Genomic DNA, 19,490 nt, shown 5'->3' with positions numbered 1-19,490 from the left:
GGTATATTGAACTGGATTGCAGCCAAAATTCAGAATAACTAGAAATTAAAACAAAAACTTAGCACTAGACTTATCAATGAACCAGAAGCGACCTATTTTTGACAAAAATGAAAAATGTTAAAGTAGCCTAGAGTTAAATAATAATGAGGATAATATCCTTTATTGCTTTGTATATTAAACTGGGTTGCAGCCAATTTTGGTCAAACATTTCTTGGGTTAATAATTTTGTTGGTAAACTCTGGATGTTTGGGAAATCGAGAAAATAAAACAAAAGCGCTAGACTTGTTTCAATGAACCAAATCCTATAAGTAATCTATTTTTGACAAAAATGAAAAATGTTTAAGTACAGTTAAATAGTATTTAGGATGACAGCCTTTAATTCTTTATATATTAAACTTGATTACAGACAAAATGCAAATATTTCCTGGGTTAAGTGTCATTGGTAAAACTCTGATGTTTGGAAAATCTAGAAAATACCACAAAAACATAGCACCAGATTAATTCAAAAAACCACCATCAGCGACCTATTTTTGACAAAAATGAAAAATGTTAAACCACAGTTAAATAATAATGAAGATAATAGCCTTTATTGCTTTGTACACATCTGGCCAAAAAATCCGTGGGTTTAATATTAATACAGGTATAGGTATACTGTTAAGATGCTGGCGTTTTTCGTTGTTTGTCTGACATTCACGTTACTCAATTCGACACGAATTATTTAAAAATATCTTTTATCTTAAGTTTTTGGTTTCATATTATTTTGGATATTGTAGATGGAACGATTTGTTAAATGACAATCTAACTGTGACTGTTTATGCTACTGGTAATGCAACTGCCGTAAATTTGTAAGGGCATTAATGGGCGCCTACTCTTTCAAGAAATGCAAAAAAAATCAAGAAATTCTTGCTACAAATTGGGAAGTTGCCCAGTCTACGCAGCTATTTAGTTTGTCAGGTATTTTTACGCCTGCGTTCTGCATGTCGTAAAGCAAGGCTTATAAGATTCTGCCTAATTCTCTATTGCAACTTCGTTCATTTTTTCGCCCACGTTGTGACGTGAGATAAAAAGCAAACTGCTGCTGCTATGACCAAAAGAGAAACGCCACACCAGCCCATATAGAAGGATAGGCCGGCAAATGTGACCGTAGAGTTGACAGACTGGCTGATGTTGTTCGAAAGAACCAAAGAGAAGCAGGCCATGGCCGATACGCCGCAAATACCTACAGAAAAGATAGAGGTTTTAAGTTTAGGTGAATTGAAGATGCATTTGTATATATACAATTAAGAAATGTAAAAAAACATCGCGATTTTTTAATAAGTATTCGGCTCAAATCATGTCTAAAGTCCAATATTAATTTGGTATTGATAGGATACTTGGTATTATAAGTTGAAATGATAAATGCCCGATATTCCTTCTACGTCTAACTATACAACCTTCAGCCATTACCTTAAGATTTATTCGAAACGTTTGAAATGTTACCCACTTCTGTATTGGCTTTAATATTCTTACTACGTATTCCGATACCTATAGCCGATAATTTTCTAAAAACATACCGCGATCCTATACTAAATTAGTCCATTGCTATTTGCCTGCAGAAAATATAGGCTGGTTAATGAAATTTGTCTTACGCATTACAATTCATTTTAATTATCAATTAGGATGACCTGTCAGTGTTACAAAAAGTCTACCAAAACCCGATCCGAAACTTTATGAACCGGTTTAGGGCAAGAAGAGATAGGATTAAGCTGACTAAAAGACGCATTTACATGTACATAACAATCAATTAGGGATGTCTAGCACTTTAATCCGATACCGATGTCCGATATTTCGGACAAAAAGTCGCGAACTATACTTTTAACTCGTGGCTGAAATTCCTATATTAATTTGGTATCGGATCGGCACCGATACCACCCTAGTATCGGACAAGTACCGATGTTAACATTTGGCATCGGGTATCGTCTCCGAACCGATATTATCGTACATCCCTAAAATAATTAGTCCACTTGTAGTACTTTAGCATATTACTATTAGGCGTATATATATATATATATATATATATAGACGTAAGCCGCTGATTTTGGCAGATTTTAAAAAGTATCTTTTAAGACAACAATTTTAAAAAACACTAGTTAAACTCAAGTGATTTGACACAATGACGTTCAAGTCAAGTCATTTATTCAAAAGACGTAATTGCAAAACTGTACACTTAATTTAAACCCAAGTTATTTGACACAATGAAGTCCAAGTCAAGTCATTTGTTTATAAGACTTGACCTAATTCAAGTGAAGTCATTCGAAAACAATGACTTAAATACACTTTAGTCAAGTTGTTAACCTAAGTCATTCAAAAACGGCCTTCACCTGCCAGCAAATATTTAAACCCTTGTTATTTAACGCAATAAAGTCCAGGTCAAGACATTGTTCATAAGACTTAAAAGACCTAACTCGATTAACGTCATTCGAAAACAATGACTTATATAAACTTTAGTCAAGTTGTTAACTGAAGACATTCCAAAACGGCCTTTACCTGCCAGCAAATACAGGGCACCGCTGTAGAACGCGCTTCTCCTTCGTTGGAAATGATGCAGACCGAACACTACGTTCACAACGAATCCGGCAAAACCAATAATGGCGGCGATAATTATTAACCCTCTGGTGGCTTGCTCTAAGTCCGTCAGAAAACCTAAACAGAAAAAACGGTGCCAAAAAACGCAAAGTGCGAGTCTATGTAGCAAAAAAAACACGGTTTATTTTATGGATTACCTAAAGGTAAGTAAGTAAGTAATGTTTATTTTTCCTTTTTTAACAAACAAATAATTAGAGCACATAAAAATGTAAATAGATATAAGTTAAACGGTGTGAAAATAACAATGAACGTTGTGATTTGTGAAATGTGAACACAACAATTTAGCAACAACACCCAATGATATGCCAACAAAATTAGGAAGATTTTACTACATTTAAGAGTATCCTAAGTCAAACTTTGCACAGGGGACCACCAGACCAAGGTCCGCCAGTTTGTTTTGTCCGGCCGGCAGCACAACAAAGTTTTTTTTTTTCAAAAAACATAGTTATTGACATATTATGTATAGGCCTATAAACAGTCCAATACAAAGCTTGCCAAATTTTTTGAATGAAGTTTCAAACTGCACTAATATTTTTCGAGCATAATGGTTGGAGGCAGACTTGGACAACTAGATTTATTTTAGCTTTTTAAAATTAGATTAGAATTAAAATTAGATTGTTTTGAGAATTTTCAAATTAGATTAGAATTAGAATTACCGAATTCCTAAAAAAACAAATTTTAACTAGAATTTTAACTAGAATCACATACAACCAATTTAATTTAATCGCAAAGCATTCTTATAAGAATGTGAATAGTAAATATGTGTGTGCTAATTTTTTAGCCTTTTTATGCTTTTTAGACTGTAAAAATTACCTACAACTCGTTCCAACCAAAGAGTTTTAATTGAAATTCTGTGTTTTAACTGAGTGACTAAAAATGCCGTTGGACAAAGTAGCAGTTTTTGAAAAATCCGAATTAGATTAGAACTAGAATTAGAGCACACAGGCAATATATAAATTAGATTGGAATTAGAATTAGCTGCATTTTGCTCTAATTCAATGAATTAGAAAACTAGAATTATCTAGTTGTCCAAGTCTGGTTGGAGGTTGTAGTAAGGTGTAATACGAATATCAAATCCCATACAGAAGTTGGTATCGTTTTGAACGTTTCGAATAACTCTTCTATGTATTTTAATAAATAGTCAAAAAAATTCAATACAAAATTTTTTTTTAGGCCTGAATATGTATAGTTTACCGGCCTGAAATCCACATTTATCTGGCCCTGGTGATTATTCTGTGATCAAGCTCTTCTGGAGTCGTACTGGCCAACGATTACAGCACCCATTATATTATATAGAGTACAGTACACTAAATCTTGGCTTAGCTGACTGGTGCCGGTAAGCCTTTCTGAAGGCTAACAATTTAAATTGTTATGATTTGTGTTTTTCACCAAATATAAAAAGCTTCTGATGTTTGTGTTTTGCAAAATTGTGGAAAAATCCATAACCAGACTAGTTTGGTTATTAACTAAACTTACAACTTCGATTAGTTCTAATTTATATAACCAAGTTGTTCTTCTCAAATCATTAGGCTTTTTAATTTTTTAAACCCTTTTTAAAAATGTGGTTTTAGGCCTAGATTAGTTCTAATTTATATGACCAAGTTGTTTACGTTTGGCTAACAAAATTTTTAATTTTTTTAACTCAGTTTTAAAAATAATTTTTCGGGCTTAGGCAGATTTGGTGTTTTTGCTATTTATTTTCACATCAATAGTTTTAATTCCGGTAGAAAAATGTTGAAGAGGACTAGAACCTAGAAAAATGAAATTTTACCTGTTTAAATTTGTGCTGGTATTTTTTTTACATCTAATTGATAATTAAAATAAAAGTAATTTATAAACCGTACCTAGACCTCCGATTTGACTCAGATTATCTATTGTCCCACATGTTGTTGCGCTGTTCTCGTAGGTACAGTAGCGAAACAAGCCCGTTTTGATGATCTGTAAAAGTAATACTTTAGAGCAGTGGTTCCCAAACTGTGGGCCATGGCCCAGTACTAGGCCACCAACACATTTTCAATGGGCCACAAAGCCATTTGAACAGATTCTACTGTTTTGTTTTACTGTAGATATTATGCGTTTTGTTTTGAAAAACAATAATTATTTAGCAAGAAAGGTCATTGTCTCCTAACAATGGGTTTTAGCTGCTGTGTTGGAGATAGCAGTTCAAAGTGGGTGAGCAGTAATGTTGCCAACCTTGCGTTTTTCAAGCGAATTCGGGCTTGTTTTTTTCTGAGTTTGCGTTTTTTTAAATTTGGGGTTGCTTGTTTTGGGCTTGTTTTTTCTTTTTTTTCTGTGTTTTCGAGCTTGATTTTTCTCTTATTGTTGGAAATGTTTTTCCAAATTTAGAGCAGGGGTGAGCCACGCAATTTAAATATTAAATACTCATTTGGGCCACAGACCAAAACAGTTTGGGAACCCCTGCTTTCGAGCGATGAACAGAATAACCGAATCAGTCGATCAATAAAATTAATACAAGCGAGGCAAGAAAACATTTCACTCGACCAACACAGCTACACAAGGCTCAAGGAGGATACAAAAGGCCTTTGCGCGCAAATATAGAAGTTATTTCACAGTCAATGATGCAAAACACACACAAACTCTTTACGGTCTGCTGGTCGCATGACTGACGGCCGTAACGCCTGCGAATGCCAGGATTGGTTCCTGTGTCAATATTATTGCTATTTCGTGGTTTACCAACGCGTATAGTTGGATAGTGTCTACTTATTGTTTTTGAATTGACAAAAATGACTTAAGTTAAGGCATGTTTCATTTAAAAACACAGAATTAAGTGCACCAAGTCAGGTGATTAATTCAAGTTCGTTATTGTTTTCAAATTATTTAAGTAAAGTTTTGTCATTTGAAAACAGTGACTTAAGTGCACCTAAGTCAGACCCTTAAGTCAAGTTCGTTATTCTTTCCAAATGATTTAAGTAAAGTTTTGTCATTTGAAAACAGTGACTTAAGTTCGCTAAAGTCGAACTATTGACTCAAGTCATTAAAACCCTGGCAAGTGGTACAAAAAAGTGAAAAGCAACTCGCTAAGCCAAGTTTCAAGCTATTGGTTCAAAAGTTAAGCGATTTGTCCAAAAGACTTAAGTCGAACCAAGTAAAAAACAAGCCAGGCCATTAAGTCAAATCTGTCATTTGTGCTGAATGGCTTAAGCCAAGTCGTTTGAGAAAAGTGACTTAAGTCTTAAGTGCACCCAATTCAAGTCAAATGACTAAGCCAAGTCTGTCATTTTCTCCCAATGACTTACTTTAAGTCCAAACAGTCACTTAAAAGCACTTAAATAGGGCTACCATATTTTCAGCACCTAAAAAAAAGGGAACATTTTTCTGCCGGCAAGTAAAACCAAAGTAGAATTGTTAAGTTTGAGTTTAATAATGTTTCATGCTAATTTTCGGGATGTTTGGTTGTTTTGGAATTTTCGGATTAATTTTCGATAGGAAATTTGGTGTTGCTGGCAACTCGAGCGCTCATTGTTGCGAGCGCGATGGTTTTGCTGTTGGCGGCAACGGAAATAAAAGTGACGATTTAAAATCCAACGTTTTAAAGTGAATAATCACAAACTTTTTTACTGGGCCTTCATGTGAGGTTCGGTTGCAATTTTTCTGGCGCAAAGTTTGCAATAACAATCAAGAAGGTAGGGCTGGCAGGGCAACTTGTTGGAAAACCTTTTTTAAACCAGCAATTAAGCATGTTTCATGGCTACAGTATTTTTTGGAATTAAATACAACGTCTCGCCTAAAAGTCCGGTTGGAAGTATAAGCAACTAAGTCGAAATGCGAAAAAATGTCATTTGGGCGTTTTTGAGCGTCCTCGGTGGACCATTCAATTTTCTTAAAAAATAGGACAAATCCTACTAAAAGAGGACATATGGTAGGCCTAGCTTAAATAAGTGCTTACAGCAAGTTAAGTGCCACAAAAATCGTCAAGCAACTTACCGTGATGCTGCCAGACTTGGGTACAGTCAAGATCTGCCATTCCGCGACTACAATGGCCGCAATTACGACTCCAACGCCAACCAAACCAGCAAAAGCGGCCAGCATAGAAGGATTAACCGGCAACCTTCGTCTTCTACTTGTCGCCGTACTTCCGTAATTTACATGAGACCGCGGGAAATAGGCCTGCTGGTTGGAGGTCACCGTATAAGGCTGCGCACTGGACGCTAAGGCGTCTTTGGCTTTGCGCGAGCTCCTATCATAAGAGTTTCGCCTATATCTCTCCACACTCTCGATCTGACCGCGTTTGATTTCCGCCTCGGGCTTGCGGTAGGGATCGGTCACATGACCAGGCACCCTACGCTCGCGCCTGTAGCCGTCGTAGCGGTCGTTTTCGTCTCTTTGGCGCTCGGAGTGATGTCGGTCTCTGCGGTGATGACGTTCGTCTTGATGGTAGCGATCCCTGGTTGAGTGTCGGTGCCCGCTACCGTTGGAGCTACGACCGCTCATTATTTTTGGCTCTTGTTTTGTGCAAGTTTAAGATGTAAGCTTTGTTATTTTGGTTTCAGGCGGGAAAATGATTGCTGAAATACATGGAAAAAGGTTTGCTTAAAAAATATAGAAAACGATTTGCTTCAACTTGCTTGAAACACATAGAAAATTTTTTTATTATTTTAGGGCTCTTTTTTGTGCAAGTTTAAGCTATATACGCTTTGTTTTGATTTTAGGTGGAAAAAATGGATTGCTGAAATACATAGAAAACGGTTTGCGCTTGAAAAATAAACGAGACCGTTAAGAGTGGAACCCATATTTCGGTACTTTCATACTTTGAACCAGGGCTGCGGAATCGGTTAAAACAAGACTTGATTCCGGCCGAAAAAATAAAGTGGATCGAGTCTGAAAATTCATACCCCTAAAAATTTAGCTAAAATAAATTGAGATTTGGTTTTAAGGTGAAATATTCTACCGCGCCTAATGGCCAAAACACTGCCAAATGACATGATAAGACCAAGCTATTCAAAAATAACTCGCGGTCCACAGTTGGCCTACCACTGTGTAAGTGACTACAACAAAAAAAAATTGCTCGCACGCGGACTACGTTGAACCGAACAAGCCACCTTAAAAGCGACGAACTTTCTAAGCTGTGGAAACTTATTTAGATTGAGATGTTCGCGGTAAAAAACTACTTTTTTAGCTGCGCTGAGCAGAGAAATTTGTTTCTTTTTTTTACAACTCCCATGAACATTGAAATTGAATATAAAACAATTACATTTCAAATGAGCGAAAAAGTTCAAACGGACATTTTTAATATGCTTTCTTTACAAGGCCATAAGTAGCTATTCGAAAGCATTTCAAGAACAAAAAAATTGCAGCGCTCAGTGCAATTCACTTTCACACAAAGTTGTACACTTTCCGCAACAGCATCCAAAACACATTTTGTTTTATTTTGTGAGCAGGCAACATTCTATTCTAAAATTTAGCAGGTCACATTCTATTCTAATTCTAATAAACTAAAAATTTACATGCTATATAAGGCGACCTAGACTAATTAAGGAACAGTCAGGAAGTTTTAATATTTTAACAGTTATCTGAATGTTTAGTGGTGCGGGCCAAAAACCAAAGCACACCGCGGGCCCCATATTTTGGTTCCGCAGGCCGCAGGTTGCACGCCCCTGACCTAAGCAATATCGGCAATCAGAAACAAAACTCAAATTTTGCAAACAAAACGACCTTTGTAGCAAAAAACGAATTATAGAAGAAAACCTAGATTCACAAATAAAAAAATAATAACCCACAAAACTTATCACAAGTACCTAAATTCGAAAACAACTTCAAAATATGTCAAATATCTGAATAAAGAGATATTCGAATAGTTTAAATTGCTACCTACTTCTGTATGGGCTTTGATATTCGTTTTTTATCTAACTAAAACCTCCAGCGAATATCTTCAGTTTATTCGAATCGTATCGTTCACAAAATGCAACCTACTTTTGTATGGGCTTTAATATTCATTATACGTCCAACTACAAACTACAAACATCACGATTTAAAACTTAAAATGCCATTGCATTCATATCACATTATACAAATTCAGCCAAAAAACTCACAGGTCTGATCAATAACAACCAAACTATAGGCTAGGTGCGAAAATGCGGCCAAATCATCTATCTCACAACACAGGGCTGTTGACAGAAGGCAAACGCACACAATTATGCAAGTAAGGGAGGCGCATATCTTGTGCTACACCAAGCGTGGCTTGACGAGCTGTAGCAAGCACGACTGTGCGACTTACTGTATGCCTTTGGCTGAGTGACTGCGTTTAGCTCAATCACGATTACGATCCTTAGGGCTAGTACTGGACAGTGGACAATGGTCAATGGTGCTGTCTACAGGTGGCTTGCAATCGATTTTGCGTTTTTAATTGTGGAGACAATGCTGTAAAGTTGACTTCATCCAAAATTTATAACTTTTACAAAAGGCGTATTTGTTTAATAGCCTTTTTGAAGCTATCACTTTATTGAAACCTATGCCACTATTAAACTTTATTAGGATTTATTTGTTGAATTTGTAATAATTTTTCTCACTCTTTCTCACTTTTTTTCTGTAATACAAGCAAGTCATGTCATTATTAGAGCAAGTTAAATATAAGCCAAATCACCGATATAAAATAAGACGATAAACTATTAAAATAGGAAAACTCGCCTAATTTTTATCAGCAATAACTCAGATACAAAATAACAAAAAACAGCGTGTAGCAAATCTAATCAAACTAACTTGAGATAAATAGCTCAATTTTATAACAAAATGGTAAATGAAAACACTTTCTTTCCACCCAAGTCATTTGTGTAAAGGACTTAAGTCAAGTAAAGTCATTTGAAAACAGTTTTTTAAGTGCGTTGATTTAAGCCATTACAACACTAGTCGCCGAAGCATGGCTTTAAAGATCGTGACACTACAGATATGATAATGTGGACGTATTTTTTCGAGAACGTATTTTTTCAAGAACAAATAAAAGCTTTATTCATATATAAACCTAATTTTCTAAGGTTTTTTAAAGTAGAACAAAATATAAAACGTAAGGGTCGTCAGCAAAATCCAGCTTTGCGTTGCTGTCGCCTCCGAAAATGTTGCTTATATAGCGGAACTAACGTACAAAATATCCTGCGAGGTTGGATAATTGCTTGGCATGCTAAACACCTTACCAGTAACGGTCAATTTTGTCTGTACGACCGAAAGCGCCTTAGATTTTGGGATGACTAGAGTCATTAGCAGGAAAATGGCAAATGTAGCTTGATAATGAATGTCAAAGCAAAAAAGATCGAGCAGATCGACATCATCTTGATTAAGACGTTTCGATACGAACTTGTGTCATTTTCAGTTAATGTGACTAAGAAGTAAATCAAAACATCACTTATAAAAGGTGGGAAGCCCAAATGGCAAATTTTATTTTTAAAATAAAAATATTTTTTGGCAACAATTACTGCTTATGTTTATGGTGAGAATAAAAAATATAGTAGCTAATTTAGATGATTGGACTTGACTTTTCCGTATTTTTACTTGTTATTGGCATTAAAAGTATGTCTCACCTGAAAAAATAGGCCGTTAACTGAAGATTTTGTTATGCTATGTTATGCTTGAAAGGTAAAAATACCCAGATAGATTTTATTTGTAATATTTTTCAACTTATCTGGTAAAAATCACATTTTTAACAGTCCCAAAATTGAAAATGTATTCAGAAAAACGGTCGACACCCTAACATAGAAAAATGAGAGAATACACCACTTAACCCAGTGCTTCTCAACCTATGGGTCGCGACCCAAAATCGGGTGGCTATTTGATTTGGTTGGGTCGCCGAACGCAGTTACATGTTTATATTAATTGAGATTGGTTCTGAGCAAAATTTCTCAATTATGAAAATTAAGGAAGCAATACAAATAATGTCTTATAATAATTATTAAAATGAGAAATTTTCTGTGCCTATTTTTTGTTCGCTTACAAGGAAAACCAACGGGTCGCCAAAGCTTAGTCGTCATACTTAACGCTTAATATTTGGGTCGCTGTGACTAAAGGTTGAGAAGCGCTGATTTAACCTATACATTTGCAATAAATGTCTGCCTTTTAAAAGTCAATATAATCTACAGCGTTTTCCTTTCACAGTACAATAGAGAAACTAAGACTTCTTTGTTTTCGGCAACAATTAGCCTACTGCTCAAAAAATATAAGTAGCTGACTTAGCTGATTGGACAAGAGTTTTTCGCATTTAGACTTAAGTATGTCTTACTTTGGCCCTTAACTAAATATTTTGTTACGCTCATACAATTATTTAAAAAAGGTAAAAATTACCCAGTGGTAGATTTTATTGGTAATTCAAAAAACAAATCATTTCCTTTCTGTAACAGTCCAAAAAATCAAAGTGTATTTAGTTAAACGGTCGAACACCACCATCATAACAAATGTGAGAATACCTTACCACTTAACCTATACATTTACAACAAATGTCTGCCTTTTAAAAGCCAATAAAATCTATAACACTTTCTTTTCACAGTGCAACACAGAAACAAAGACTTAGCCTTCTGAACTGTTCTAGCTCTTACGGCTCAGTATCAAATCTATTTCAAGGCAGATATCAGTCGAAAGCTATATGACTCAAAATACGACAGGGACAAATATATAAGACGGCGAGATTAATCATTAACCAAAGTCAATATTTGTATTTTTTAAAGCCTAGCGCTGTGTCGCACTGTGGAATGCTTTTGTCGTTTTGCGATGCTTTTTACACATAACGCGAGACAATGTACTTGCGATTGGGTCGAAATAATCAATGGTTTATTGAAAAACAGGCAAGCAAATAGTTAAATGTCATTAGACACAGTTCAATTGACACCAAATAAAGCCCAGAAATCCCCATTTAAAAAACGTGTACGGTAGTCTATCACGTTCATTTAATTAAGATAAACTGTAGTTAAAGTAGAAATGACATTTATAAAAGTAGTGATAAACTGTATTAAAACAAGTAACTACTCTATGTCGTTAGGTTTAAGTTCTTAGAGTGTAAAGACTACGTTGAAATGAAACGTTTGTTGAAATGCGAAATGCTAAAATCAGCAACCTTAAAGCATAATAAAGCGGAAAGTGTATAACTATGTATAAAATGCGGTAACCTTTATAACCTTTCGAAGCAATCCTATCTACAAAAACGCAACACTGAATACCTTAATTTTGTTTCGACATAGTGTAAACTGTAAAGCTTTTCATTTCACCATAAGAACAATATTATTATGCTGGTCGGACACACGGTATACACTATAGACATACTTATTTTGCTTCTTAAAGTAAATATTGACATAATAAAGCAATTGTTTTAGATAAATTTGAGCATCTTGTTCCTTTTCATTTATGTTTTTTATATACTCGTAGCTTGTTGATTTTATCTTTCACGTTTTAAATGGCTTCAACGAATTCGTATAGACTAATTTCCACTTTAACTGCTTCCTGTTAACTATACAACAATATCCCGCCTTTTCCAAGCTGTATAGTTTATATTTCGAGGAAGAATATGTCAATCTTTATCATTGCTTTTAAATATGTAGACACAAAAACTTAAAACGGATTATCTATTTCAACTTTTGATTTCACAATAAGAACAATACTATTTCCTAGTCGGACCCCAGTAGGTTTATAGGCTACCTAGGTCTTTACTCCTTCTTAAGCTAATACGGACATAGTAAAGCGTACAATTTGGACATCTTAGAACTTTTCACTCATTTTTTTTATATAAAGCTCGTTTATATTTAACTACTTCCTTTAAAATCGTTGCAACGAATTATTTCTAACCTATTTTCAACCGTTTCCTCTTAATTATAAAACAATATCCCCCCTTTTACAAGCTGTATGTATATAACAAGGGTTCTTAAACTGGGGCCCGCGGTCCTTTTGGGGTCCGCGAGACAATTTTCTAGGAAGCACCTAACAAAAAATCAACACGGCGCTCCTGAAGAAGAAAATTTTTTGTGCAATGAAATTTTCAGCCAACTTACTTTTCCAAACCAAGCTGAATATTATCATTAGTTGTTCATTCACTTTATTGCACGCTTTGAGTTGAATTGTCCATTATGACGTCATAGTGATGCGTTGTGCTAGTCAGAATTACGTTTTTACAGCTTGCTGCGCTGACACTGTAGGCGGTACAGTGTACGGTCACGGTTTTAAAACTGTTCGTGATTGCTTAACTCAAATGAAGTGATTCATTAGAGGTTAACATAGCTGAGCTGGTAGCAAAGAAACAAGTGCACACGTCTCATTGATACCATTAAAAACAACGTGTTATTTTGTGTTTATTTGTGTATATTTTTAAGGGACCGTGAGCAATTAAAAAAAATGCTGGGGGACCGTTGCGTCATTTTTTACAAAAAGTTTGAGAACCACTGGTATAGAGGGATGTTATGCCAACCAGCGTTATTCGCTTTTAAATATGTGGAGATAAATAACTAAAACGGTTTATCTGTTTCAACTTCATCAATAACTTCCAATTAAAACCATAAATGCAATATATCTTTCGGTCGTGTACATCTTCGCACTACAACCAGTATAGAACTAGATTGATCGGTTACTATATAAATATACGGGCAATTAAATTTATTTTGACATTCTTAACAAGCAGTTCCGTTTTTCGGTTCGTATACAACGTGATATACCTACCTATGCGTCCTTTATGGGTATAACTTAACTCTGTAGCAATTTATTTACACCATTAAAGGCCATCAACTTCTCAGTACAAAGATCAGTAAAAACAAAACACTTTTTAGTCGGAAAGTATATGTATAAGCGCAGAATTCCTTTATTGTGTTGGTTACTTACGTAGCCCTTGACAACTAGAAACTATAGTAATAATTCTCTTAATTAGTAATAATTATTTCAGAAGTAATTTGACCGGTTTAAAGCCGCTTGGGTAAAACAGAATACTTTTTTTTCGGTCCGTATTCATGTCTTGGAATTATTGTTTAGAAAATGCCATAAGATAAAAAAGTTTAAAACCACTGATTTCGAGTACGGCTTTTTTAAAGCGGTTTTCTACAACTTTTTCGAAATATTTTCCGGTCCACAAAAAGGTCTTGCGTTAAAATAAAAAATAAAAATAAGATATCTATAGCTTAATGAAAATCCAAAACTGGTAAATTGTGTTTGATAACATTGCTTCTGACTACCTGCCTACTTAGATCCTTTTAAATAAGTGAACACTGAAGCGAATTTTCTCTTAAATAGTTCGACTTGTTTCACAGCACTCACTCACAATGGTAAAAACAACATCATACTTATTCCTCGATGGTAGGCTACATTGAAGTTCTTAATAAACAGATGGACCACTAATGCGAATTTTTTTTTCCACAAAGAACATGTAAGATATGTAGCCTAATAGTCATAATGAATTTCAAAGCCAAAGAGGTCGAGTAGATCGACATCATCTTAATTAAGACGTTTCGATACGAGCTTGTATCATCATCAGTTAATGTAACTGAGAAGTAAATCAAAACACCACCTTTAAAAGATGGAACGCAAGTTCGTATCGAAACGTCTTGATCAAGACGATGTCGATGTACTACCCTTTATGACATTTCAAATCATTATCAAGCTACATTACAGAGCCGTGCATATTATACCCAAGTAGGCTACATCATTTTTATTAAAAATACGGATATAAATACGAATTCCTCAGAATATCTTAAAATCCCAAAAGCTTCGGTAAATAAAACCGTACCAGGCCAAACATATAATTTTATTTGTTATTAGTTCCTTACGAGTAGTTAAAAAAAACGCGAAATTCTCTCAAGCTATTTAAACATCTCTAAAAGCTACCACTTAAAACCGTAAAAAGCGTCAACCTGTTTCGGAACCTTGCATATAAAGGTGTACGGACTGTGTTGTCAGGCCAGTATAACGCCTCGCTTGAGCGCAATTCGGTCACGCGTATCACTCAGTGCTTTCGTTTCCTTAACGGGGTCCAAGAACGTTACAAGGTAAAAGGGGCAAGTCAAGCAATCGCATATGCGTTATTCAGTTAACAGTAAAACTCAAAGTTTAAAAATCCGAGTAAAACCAGTATAGGACATTTTTAAAGGAATATTCAGAGTGGGCCAAAAGTAAGCTTACAGTTATAAAAAGTAGGGTAAAAGTAAATTTATTGTTTTGGGGTTCTTCTCATACACGGTGCACCTTTCTTTACAACACCCCCAAATTGGTGTCAGGTCAGGTGAGCGTGGTGGCTATTCAATGCAACCTCTTCTTTCAAGCCAACGCTGTGGAATAACTGTAAGCCTACTTTTGGCCCCCCTTCGGGTTTTTAAACTTCAAGTTTTATTGTTTAATTCACGCGTGAGCGGAACAGTAGAAAACAAAGGAGAAACCTGCTGCCAAGTGTTTTGGATTCCATAAAGATACGCCCTTTTATACGTTTTTAATGATATAACCTTTATCTTTGTGGTTTATAACTTACGACAATTAACTCCCAAGGTTAATTTTACATTATGTGGAATAATTGTGACAATAACATTCGTTGCTATGTGGTTGACTGCTGAATAGCTACACTGTGTCCAAAGCTTTGCAATCTTTAACAAATGTAATATATATTGGAGTGCAAATTAATTTATTGTAGAGTGGTAAATTAATTGTGTTTCATAACTATCTATTTTAAAAAGATGTAACTAGAATTCATAAAAGGGCTGCTTTAGCCACTGGTTCCTTAACCCTTTTCCTTGCTGCAACCCTTTCAAATCACCAAATAAATACCGCACCCCCTTTTAGAATTGGTTAAATAACAAACCGTTGTAATTTTATTTTTTATAGAAGTAACTGATAATACAGTACCACAATACCAAATTGTGATGGGGTGCGAGCAACCCTTGTTAAGAAACCCTGGCGTTAACTGATCCTATGATATTTACCCTTTATAAAGTCTGTATCGCACAGCACTTTTTCATTAACCAATTTATATGCTGTAAATCGATTTTACACTCACATCACATGGTGGTTTAACTGTCTGTAACAACACAAACAAACACAATACAATAACAACGCAATACCCATGTAGAATTGAAATACAAAAATATTGCCTAAAACGACAAAGTTAAAAAAACATAGACTCTCGCGCGGACTCCAGCCGTAAGAACGAAGTAAGAACAAAATCAACGTCGGAATAAAACACAGTTAGGGATAAGACCCAAATAGGACTAATATCTAACTGTCGTAATACAGTCTAAATCGGAATAATTTGTAAACCTTCCAGAATAAGACCTAAATGTTTACAATCAGGCCTAAATAACACTTTATCTAACCTCAAACCCCACTCCTATGTACACCACTAACTCCCCTATATAATTTCAACCCTAACCCATTTTCCAACCCCACCCATTACCCGCCAATAACCCTAAATTGGGACAAAAATTTCGGTCTCAAAATAGTGTCGCCCTAACGGGGCTATTAAAACTAGGGCGCTCAAACCTCGTCACCAAAACGACCGATGTCGGCCAGGTGTTCCCCGATCGGCCAATGCCCTCTCCCTACAGCTTCAGGCGTTATTTTGGCCATTTAGGCTATATTCTGATGAATTTAGGTTATATTGCTTTCCGACAGGTTTATGTCAGAGACGATTAAGTTCTTATTCTGTCGCGGATATTACTGCGTATTTGGCTTTGTTATATGGTTGGTCTTGATACTATGTTATAATAGATTATTCTGCTTTACATGTTGTTGCATTATAGGTCTTATTGTGTTGTCAACACCGTTCTCGCTTGTCTGTGGGGCTGCGCCGTTCTCTATTTAAAAGCCTCTGACCTTAAATTTCTTTATGACGTAACACAGCGCACTTTGTTATGCTTGGCGCAGTACAAACAATCCACAAATAGCTTGAATAGGAAAACTAGAAGTTTTTCAGTTTTTTCCAGTTTTTGTAAGAATTAAATTTATAGCTTTTTGGTTTTCCCTTATTAGATTAGAAATAGTATTACTCGATTGGAAATTAATCTAAAATCCAACAATTAAATTCTTTTACGTAAATTTACAACCAGTTTACCTGTGTTGTAATGACTTAAGTCAATGAATTGGTTGCACGTTTTTGTGAATTTTAGTTCAGTTATTGCTAATAATCGAACGAATTCACCAATTTTAGTACCTTAGGTTAACATTTTATTTTTATGTCAATGACTTGACTTGGCAATTGATTTCTTGGACTGGGACTTGACTTGGACTTCAGTTATTTTAAAAATGACTTGACTGAGACTTGAGTCATTTAAAAATGACAGGTCTACAACACTGCAGATTACAAAAATCGAACATCTCTAAAAACAATATAAACGCTAGAGTGATTACCTTCATTTTACGTTTTCTGCCTGTTAATACGACTTAAAGCTTATTAGGATTTTAGGACTGAAAGGTACCTTAACTTAAACAAAGTAGCTTTTTACGTCAAACTGGAAATTAGATTGCAACTATTCAAATCAGTGCCATATCGCTCTAATTCGTCAAATTAGACAACTAGAATCATCAACATAATTTTAAAAATAATGATTCTATAAATATGCTGAAGGCAACCTGGATAGGTAGCCCAAACGTCGGAAAACAAGTAAATACCAGACGAACTTATTTTCTGTATATTGTAATGCCTGGTAGCAACAGCATATTTATAGAATCATCAGGTTTGTACGAGTCCGCTTACAGTTCATACTTCATATCCGTTTTATATCTAGTAATACTATAACTCCCTATGGCCTTCAAAGTTGCCATTTTCAAGACGTCTGACCCACACTTTACCTTTGTGATCATTATGGGTCGCGCCAAATATTATCTTTGGGTAAAATTTAGGCTGAATAGCTTGGATTAAAGCTAATGGCTTCGCCAGAACTATTTAAGTGGAATGTCTCAAAGATTGAATATCTAACGCAGACCTATAGGCAAACTACGACCAAAGCAGTTTAGTAAGGCCCGCTTTTTCATTTTCCATATAACTTTTTGAGCAAAAAGAAGCCTTTAACGTTTTCTTGATTTTAGAATATTATATTGAATAAATTACACTTGTAGAGGAACGACGTATGTCTGTTGGTGCTTGTAATTATGGCGTGTTCGCCTGGTAAAGTGTTAAATACTTCACCTCGATACTCATTTCCTTTCGTGGCCGTTCTGGCAAATCCAACCGGCATTTCGTCTCAATTAATCCCCATCGCAGTCGCTTTTGTGCTATATGTGTCACGCTACTGCTGGATAAAAAACTACAGTCAACAATGCACGCCTTACTGGCAACACGTGTTTTTACTGCGCTGCCATTTTATTGAAAGCGAACTATGCCGAATTATGTGAATGTACAATAAATCTATAAGCGACCTGACAGTATGCTCTTTAAATTACAATTGCAGTTTGTTTTAGTTTCGATTTAGTGGAGTCAGATAGCACGGTGGTCATGTCTCACCTGTTCAAATATACACACTTGACATCCTCATCTATTCCTATCATAGCTTTGTCAAGACCAGGCATAATTGCAGTATTTAATTACAGGGGTCACGCTTTATATTATACGAAATTATAATCTCCCTTTTTCACCCGGCCAAGACATTTTCTGTTTCTAACGCGACAAAACTATAATGGGCCACACCTGATCTAACGTCACGTTATTGCGTCATAAAACAACTATTTTTACGGTGCTCTTATGTTTCTTTTAATTGCCTTATTAACTTATTGGCTGTTCATTGGTTGCCGAAACGTTGGTAAAGAATTAAAATTACCAGAGGAGATGTTTTTTGATTTATATTGCTATGCCTGGTAGCAACAGTTTACATATTTATTGGCTGTTCAATGAAATTATTGGGAATTTCAAGTCAAAACTAACACGGGGATAACTAGAAATTTCTGGTTTAAAAAACACATTGGGGTTAATTTGTGCAAGCATAGATTGCAGTACGAGTTATTGAGTTTATATCGCACATTAAAACTACTTTTGTAGTGGTGTGCCTCCAATTTTTTCATGTTTTTCTTCGAATGTGTTATACATAGTGGATAGCTGTTTGACTGATCACCTGTATCCAGTTGTAACACAGTTCGCATGAAGAAGTGTACAATTTTTAACACATGCTCTAACACATGCTTCAACACAGACGCTACAAAGCCCCGAATTATCCTAACTTGAGCGCTACAGGCGTCTAAAACAAATCGAACCGGGTGATACTTCAGTCGGCGGCCCAACCAAATTAAACGAAGACCCAATATTTTTGAAATTGGTTCGAGCTAGATTTCACCAAAAGTTGAAAAAACAAAAGCAATGAGGAGACTTGACTCAACATTATTCAATTCGAAGTTATTAATGCCAATATCTTTCGTTCACTTTAAGCTTATTAAGTGTTCAGTCAAGAAAATTAATCCGGCAAACCTTCGATGTTAAACTTATGCATTTGAGTCGCAGCGAACAAAGGTTGAGAATCACTGATATAAAGTATAATATGATTTTTACTTTAAAGTATAATATGATTTTTACTTTGAACGCAAAATAAATGTCGATCTCAACTCCTCAACAGTAACAGCAGAATAGTCTACCAAAGCCAGTAATTCGGTTCGGACACAATTACTAAATGTAATAAATGATTCATTCGAATTAAGACAAGATAAACTTACGATGCATTTATTGGCAAATATATAGAGCTTTTAACATCTATAAAAAGTGTCTGACCTGAATTACTAGCTGTTCTATAGAGATGTCCGATACTGTAGTTTATACCGATACCGATACCCGATATTTTGGACAAAAAGTATCGCGATCCGATATTCTATGACGTCATTAATATACTCAAACTAGCACAAATTGTGAAATTAAATCTTTAAATGTCATGTTTTCCACGTTAATATGTTAAAAGGTTGTTATTAGGTTAGTTACCTTTAGTTGTTAA

The 19,490-nt window shown here is 35.3% G+C and overlaps 1 protein-coding gene across 1 annotated transcript; it reads right to left on the bottom strand.

The window, feature by feature from the left end:
* Positions 1-605: 605 nt before the first annotated feature.
* Positions 606-10,399, bottom strand: LOC146141557 (uncharacterized). Its single transcript, XM_083389761.1, has 5 exons — positions 10,155-10,399; positions 6,571-7,151; positions 4,470-4,563; positions 2,527-2,682; positions 606-1,219 (listed from the first exon to the last, which is right to left on the bottom strand). The coding sequence occupies exons 2-5, from the start codon at positions 7,075-7,077 to the stop codon at positions 1,032-1,034; spliced, it is 945 nt and encodes a 314-aa protein (XP_083245887.1). The 5' UTR covers positions 7,078-7,151; positions 10,155-10,399; the 3' UTR covers positions 606-1,031.
* Positions 10,400-19,490: the final 9,091 nt, after the last annotated feature.

This window comes from Ascidiella aspersa, chromosome 5, assembly GCF_963924565.1.
Source record: "Ascidiella aspersa chromosome 5, kaAscAspe10.2, whole genome shotgun sequence".
Lineage (NCBI taxonomy): Eukaryota > Metazoa > Chordata > Ascidiacea > Phlebobranchia > Ascidiidae > Ascidiella > Ascidiella aspersa.
This window is presented reverse-complemented; position numbering and strand designations above follow the sequence as displayed.